The sequence below is a fragment of the Eublepharis macularius genome, chromosome 13, assembly GCF_028583425.1.
Source record: "Eublepharis macularius isolate TG4126 chromosome 13, MPM_Emac_v1.0, whole genome shotgun sequence".
Lineage (NCBI taxonomy): Eukaryota > Metazoa > Chordata > Lepidosauria > Squamata > Eublepharidae > Eublepharis > Eublepharis macularius.
In genome coordinates, this window is record NC_072802.1 from 57,901,373 (window position 1) to 57,909,076 (window position 7,704).

The 7,704-nt window shown below is 42.4% G+C and overlaps 1 protein-coding gene across 1 annotated transcript in view; it reads left to right on the forward strand.

Annotated features, from left to right (window-relative positions):
* Positions 1–4,383, forward strand: part of UBE2L3 (ubiquitin conjugating enzyme E2 L3) — a 36,936-nt gene extending 32,553 nt beyond the window's left edge. Inside the window, exon 4 of the mRNA XM_054996380.1 lies at positions 2,277–4,383. Within this exon, the coding sequence (XP_054852355.1) occupies positions 2,277–2,431 (155 nt within the window). The 3' untranslated portion in view covers positions 2,432–4,383. The remainder of the gene's footprint in view (positions 1–2,276) is intronic.
* Positions 4,384–7,704: the final 3,321 nt, after the last annotated feature.

A 7,704-nucleotide genomic window follows, 5' to 3' on the forward strand; every position in this document is an offset into this window, starting at 1 on the left:
ATGGAATGGTAAGAGTAAGAGACTGGAAACGCCAAAGCGTATGATTCTCCTTAAATTATGGCTACATTGAGAGCTGGCTATTAGAGAATATCATCAACACTTAGTGCTCTGCTGGTTTCTAAGCCGTTGTGTTTTGCTGGCTTCCCATGGAGGACCAGGCATTGAGCGGATGGGATATACCTCACTAGGGTTCCAGGAGATTGTGAACCTGTTGCCATGATGTGACCTATTTATAATATCATAGTGACAAAATAGATTTTTTCTTATGATTCATAAAGTTGTTTTATAGAATGGAATCTTCTGTGTGCAGGGATTTATTACAAATTTGTACGAGATCCAGAGAAATCCACATTTTATATCTAGCTTTGCTTCTTTAAAAGATACACTCAAGTTGGATAACAAATAGATAAAAGCAGCCCAAAGGAAAGGGCTCTTCCTGTCTCTCCTCCCCTTTCCTGCAGTGTCTCCAAAAGAGGAAGAGCCAAATCGCCTGGCATGCTGATGGATGGAGCCTTCTTATTTCCCTCTGCAGAAATTATGCTTGGGCCGTATTCCCAGGCAGTCCCCCAAGACCTGCTAAGCTCCCATATTTGAAGAGCTATTCAGACTGTTCTGTTTATTATTATTATTGATGATGATGATGATGATGATGATACCCGCCTTTCTCACTGAAATCCAAGGCAGATTACACAGTACAAGCAAAAATACAATATAATTAGCAGCTAGGACATTTAGCCTTAAAATTAAGCCTTCTCCCAATTTTAGCCTTAAAATTAAGCCTTCTCCCATTGTAGTCAAGGAGATTCAGAATGGAGAATAGTAACATGGAATATAAAACAAATAAGCATATCTCCTGAACATTTGCATGTTATGCTGGAGTATTTAAATAATGTAGAAAAGGAGGTGGTAATTAATCTTCTCACTCCAGCCAAAATAAGTTTCTTTCTGCTGGAAAAATGAAGCGTAGGCTTCACGAACTTTTCCATTGCACAGTGCTCCTTGGACAGGTGTGCTGAGAACTGGTGGACTGAAATAGACTAAAGCAAAAGGACAACAGGTTGTACTTTGTTCAGTATATCAGCTGAAGCCCTAGCCAGATCACCAGAGGCTATCTAGGAGTAAGTTGCAAGTAGGTTTTAAAAGGCAGTTCATTCCAGACTTTTCTAACATGTTGACTCTCAACTAGAGAGCCTCAGTCTGACAGTGTTACATACTGAGAAGCTCCAGTGTTACACAACTCCTCCTCTCAACGTACGGATCCCTTTAACCACGTCAGATCTGTTCCATGAGCAGCATGTGTAATTGGACCGCACACTAATCTCCAGTTTGGTGTAATTTGTTTGGGGGTGAGCCCCACAGTGCTGTGGAACATTTATTACATTTTATCCCATCTATGGAACTTGGCAACCTACCCCTGCCATTTATTTAGAGCACCCCTGTGAGGCAGATCAGACAGAGAGCAGGTGAGCAGTTGGCTTCAGATCATACTTCCAACTTCATCGCTGAGCCGGGATTTTGAACCTAGGTCTCCCTGGTTCGAATATGGCTCTCCTCTCTTGCAGCATAACAGATTTAGGATTGTGATTTAAATTCGCATTTCTTCACCAGTTTTGTTTATGCCACACTGTTCTTGAACAACCACATTCCCCTGTTCAAACCAGACTGAATTGATCTTGATCTCTGATCTGCTTCAGAGGCCCTTCTCCAGGTGCTCCCACCATTAGAAATAGGGCCTTTTCTGGGGATGGGGGTGCCCAGATCTGAAACACTTTCCCTGGCAGGATTTTTCAGGACCTCAGTAGCATATTAAAGATTAACAACATGTATTCCAACATAAGCTTTTGTAAGCTTATGTAGATGCATTAGCTGAAGTGAGCTCTGACTCACAAAAGCTTATACTGGAATAAATGTGGTTGATTTTTAAGGTGCTCCTGTCCACTTTTGCTGCAACAGGTTAATTGGCTACCCATCTGATATCATCAGGCAAGACTTTAGAGGCACCAGAGTTACTTCTGTGGGCACTCAGTCAACGTGTTTTAGGAATTCAGATAAGCGTCTGATAGTTGGAATGCTTGCTTTTGTGTCTTGTTCTTATTTAGCTTTGTATTGCAATGACTGATGGCTTGTAAAGAGGGGAAAAACATACAATTTAAAATTCATATGGGCAGGCTGGATTTTATCTGTGTAAAAACAACCCCCCAAAGCTTTAGTGATTGCATCATACGGACAATTTATTTTTTGCTCCCTGCTAACAGCTTTTGTACTTCTTTTGACAGTAATCCAGTCCCTCATTGCACTGGTGAACGATCCCCAGCCCGAGCACCCACTTCGGGCCGACCTAGCCGAAGAATACTCTAAGGACCGTAAAAAATTCTGTAAGAACGCTGAAGAGTTTACAAAGAAATATGGTGAAAAGCGACCAGTGGACTAAGCTCTGGCACAGTTGATGTCAGCAGTGTGTGATAGAAGATCTGGAGCAGTGCATTTCAGACACCCCACAAAAGCAGGACTCTCTGGAAAATTGACAAGTGCCACCTTTCGGTGTTAACTTGTGGCTGTTACTAACTTTCTACAGTTTCTTAATCAAAAGTGGTCTAGGCAACCTCTAAAGAAAGGATTAAAAATTTAAGATGTTCTAGTTCTGCTTTCTTTGTTTAAAATCACTGCTTCAATATACTTTAAATGATGCTGTTTCTTTTTTTTTCTTGTCAGAATTTATGAAAAATATCCTAGACTTATAATCTGCCCTTAAAAGTTCAGAAGGTTGTGGCTGTTATTTCTTATTTTCCCCTGCCATTCCTTTTTTTTTTCGTTTAATTTTTTTCTCCTCCCTTCCCCATCCCTCCCCTCAAAAAAAGAAAAGAAAACACACCATCACATTGATGTCTTAGCGAAATTATATTGTTTGTCCTGGCAAAGAGAAGAAAGTTGAATGTTTGGCAGTTTGCTTCTTTTATTTCCCTCTCTTAAATGTTGCACTGCGCTTTGTGAAACTTGGTCCCAGGTTTCTCTTACCCTCAGTTTGTAACATAATAAAAATCACCACATGTACACTGCAAAATAATCAGAACCAAACCCAGATCTTATGTAAATTTGGCTGATGTTACCACAATAATGTTTATTAAATGGGGAACTCCAAGCTTCTGTGTGCACGAGTGAATTAAAATATGATGTCCTGCCTTTTGGAAAGTCTGACACAGGATTTTCTGTAGCAAAAGAATAGTGGGATGTGATTTTTATTTTATTTTTCACTTTTATTCTTAATATCTATGCAGACTACCTATTAGAAAGAATCGCTGAGAACAGTGTTGCAAACTAGCTTGGAATAATTTCAGATTAGGGACCAAGAGGTACCAAAGTTGTTTAAAAACAAAACAAAACTTGAGACCTCCCCTGTCCCAACCCCTCTGTGGGGTGGATCTTTAGAGGGAGTGCTTCTTGCAATCTTAATATTTAAGTGGTAAAAAACTGAGTGCTTCTTCACATCATATTACTTCTCTGCTATGGAATGGTCAATGGAACCTTCCCCAAATATTGGCTTGTCTGATTCTGTTGCTTCCTGCAGTGCAAAATTCCCAATAAGCAATAAGTGGCCGGTAGTTGGAGACAGAAGCTACTCTCATTCTTAGAACAGCTCATTGATTTAATAATCTTTCTGGGGACAAAAATTATTTGTTTCCCTCCTCTCTTTAATCCCAATCATTCCCCTCTTCTCTTTTAGAATGGATCCCATCCTTTCTGTTTGTTTTTAATATTTTAGAACACATGAAAAAAAAACGATCTAGCCAGGTGACCAAAGGTGACTTCCAAGCCGCTAAGTCTGAATGCCTGGTTTACGCATTTCTCTCCCTTCCCAGTGATCTCTTAGCACAGAGTAGGAAGTGCATATCATTTCCGTTTTGTGGGAACTTGCATTAGTGGATCCTGGTGCAGCCAGGCATTCAGGAGTTGGTCAGTCTTTGCCACTGCAGCCGTTCAGAGCGAGTGTGTGTAAGGAGAGTAGTAGAGTAACCTGTTTTCTGTATATCCTCTCTCCTTTCCTCCCTACTTCCAACTTTGATTTAAAAACTTTAAAAGATTGACAGCCAAGTACCTCTGTTGAAAAGTTTTTTAAAAATTCTTTATAAGTTTGGGTATGAAGCATCTCTGTTTTTAAGTGTTCTTAGACAAATTCTTTGGTAGGCCATTAAAGTAAAAAAAAGAAACTACCTTTACTTACGGACACTTGCCATTTCCTAAGTGTGTGTGTTCAGGCTTGGTGATCAGCACTGTCTTATTACCAAAATTTCCACGATTTTTGTGTCTTCATTTGCAAAAAGTTGGTACTGACTTTGTTTCATTCACGCTCACGCAGATTCAAAATAAACATAAAATGCCAAATTTTATCTGTCAAACTGAAGTGTATGTAACTCCTGCATTGCATCGCATCCTAAGTGAGCCATGTTCGTTTTCACCTGTTGGATGCATCTGTTAGCATGGTAGCCTCTTGTGCACGACTCTACCATTAATTTGTCACTCTTGTTACTTTGATCGTAAGAAATAGTCTTTTTTCAGCTGTAAATCTCTCAGGTTGAACTGCGTATATGTGAACTGGTGCTCTCTGCAAAGAGAACCAAGGAGCTTGGGTAATTCAAAGAACTGCAGTTCAGAATTCACACTCACTTTTGCTCCGCTGGTTCTTCCACTTGCCCCTAGGAGAGTGGCGGAGGAAAAACTTTGGCCCACTTCTCCCCTGGCAATCTAAAACAGTATGCTAACTTAGAAAACAGTGTTGTTGTTGTTGTTGTTTGCTTCTGGGGGCTGGTTCACATGTTCAGTGTTTTTTCTATTAGGCACATCCTGACCTACAGAGACTGTAGAGCTTGAGCTGCACACTTCCCAAATACAACCTTCGCCTCTCCTGTCATCTTTGCTTGCGGGAATGCAAATGACTTCTGCTAGGCCAGGGTTGCATTTGAGGGGCAATTTGGAGACATCAAGAGAAATTCTAAACCATCGGAACCTGTTTACCTCTGGATTGGTCTCTCAAAGATCTCGCATTGATTGCCTGGAAGTGAGATTTTCAGAGTGCCTAAGCCAACAGGCCTTTTGTGAAGGCATTCTGGGAAGCTGAGACCATCTTCAAAAGCAAAATTCAAAGCGACATTCTGATCAGCCTTGTGGTGGGTGCTTCTGTGCATCCATTCCTGAGGCAAATGCTCCCAGCATTGTACACAAGTAAATTGTCTAGCTAGTCACTAATGGTGAGATTGGAAAGCAGACCTTGGGGGTCCTGTACTGGAGTGTCTACACTGGGTGGATGTGAGTATCTGACCCAGGAGAGTCCACATTTAATTGAACTTGGGTGTGGTCCTAGGTACCGAGTCCACTTAGCAGTTTGCTCTTCTGCGTGAGGTGATGTGACCTGGGGAAGGTGACAGTGGAAGCGTATGAACCCAAATTCTATTCTGGGCAAGCGTAGAAAAGTGTTACTGGGAGTCCTGGTTGAAAGCAACCCTCAAGTGCAGTATCATTGAGGCACGTGAAGACTGAGCAACCCAAGTGAGGCAATGACAACTCAGGCATTCAGACACCCCCCCCGCCGTCTCTCTCGGTTCTGTCCAGCTTCCTAAACAAAGCTGAATTCTAAACTTGTAGTTTGAGATCCAAGTCTACGCCACCTACTTGTATTGGTATAGGCTTTCTTGCAATGCCGTTCTGCTACCTTGAATAAAAATGCTCTCAAAGGCTTTGTGGCATGGCTTATAATTCCCTTGTTTGTTTGTTTTTTAAAATTAGTTGTTTCTAGGTACTGTGGTCTTTGTGTAAGTTAAAGTCATTTTTTTCTGATAAGACGGAGGTCAAAATGTTGAGATTCAATACACTTTCCCCTTTGTATTGTCAACCATCTTTTGGGGGGGGGGCTCTTTAACAGGTTCCAACTTTTTGAAATCTTTTCAGGGGAATTTATCTGGATTAAGTGTAGAATTAAGTGTCCTGCAGGACCCCCCAAAGGATCCTCTTTCCATTCTCCTAGAACCAATTTGTTGAAGGAGGGGGGTGTATTTCAGTGATAGAACACACTTTGCAAGCCCAGAACCTAGGATAGCAGGTACTAGGAAAGGCCCTGTGCCTGAGCCTGTGCTGGAGCAGATGGACAAATAAACTCATTGGGCATTTCTCTATGTAACTGAAATTTAACATCCTTTTAGTCTGTTTACTTTTCTCTGAAGGCTGGTCAACGGATTAAATGTTCATACTCCGCTCTCTCATCATGCAAAGGATGTGTATGTTTTCAGGACTGTAGACCAGCTACTACCTAGTACATTTTAAAAATTCCTTAAGCTACTTGAATTGTGTAAGGGTTGGTCCTTTTGTGCCTCTTAGTGGTTTATAGCTGGTGGTTTGCCGTGGGTTCACCTGCTACATCTGTGCAGTGTGCGGTCTGCAGTAAAGAGATGGAATTTTTTCCTTTGCTCCTTCCATCACCCAGCTCTGCATTTCTTTTTCTCCCCATTTCTCTACCTCCTCTTCTGACTGCCTTGTCCTGGGCCGTTTTTCCTCTCACGCTACTGTTCAGGGTCAAAGCTGCTCAGAAAATGGGCACCAAAGTAACTTATGGCTACCTGGCTTCACTGTGACATTAGTGTAGCTTGGCCAATCTCTATCAGAGGCTTCTGCACTGCCAAATCGTAGTGCAACACAATAAAAAATGGGAGGACAGAAGTCCAAGTATTGACTAGTTACCATCATTTCAATCTGAGTATTCCCCCTCAGCAGCTATAGGCCCCTTGCACCACTCCTCTGCAATCCTCTTGACTGCTTTCCCTTTGCCTAAAACCTGTCTACCCTATCCCCATTCATTTCCCTCCCCCTTGCTTGCAGCTGTCCTTTCCTAGGCCTTTCCCTTTCCTGCACTGTGCAGGGGGTCGGGCTAGATGACTGCAGCGGTCCCTTCCAGCCCTATGATTCCTTCCCCTTTCTAAGGTTGGTGTTGTTCAACCAATGGTAAGCTAGAAAGTCTTAGGCTCAGAGCTGCTCAGCCAATGGTAATGGGCAATCTTTTAGAGTCAGTGTAGCTCAGCCAATAGCAGTTAAGACCCGTTTTGGCAGCCTACCCTCCCTTCTGTGAGAGGTGGTGGATTGTGATACAGATAGGGCAGATCTAGGAAGGACTCCATGATCCCTAAGAGGTCATGAGTGGAGCAGGAAAGAGCTGTCAAGTTATTCTGAACTATCATTTGCTCTCCTTAAGCCTCTTCCGTGATTATCAAGCCCTCTCTGGACCACCCAATGGTTCTCGGCAGTTCTACCTAGGTAGATGAGTGGGGGGACATGTTTGCTGCCAAACACAGCCACTTTCATAAAGAGTTGAAAACTTAAGAACTGTTGATCCTTAGCATGAGGACAAATTCTGGAGAGCTAGCTGAGGGCAAGCACGGAAGGTCGTTACAAGGCTGGTCTTTAGCAAGTCAAGCTCCCTATCAGATGTATGAAGTATTATCCTCAATTGGCAGATAGGTATAGATGTGTGTATGTGGAATAGTCAACAGTGCCACAAAAGGGTGAGAATGATGTGGAAGTTGGTATTTCTGTGCCCAGCTGAGTAAGAGCAGCATTGCACCTGTTCACAACACCAGTAATTGGTGTTCATACAACCTCCCTGGTTGGACTGTGCTAATTTGGTGTGTCACTGCCGGCGTCAAATTAGCACAGCAAAGCTGG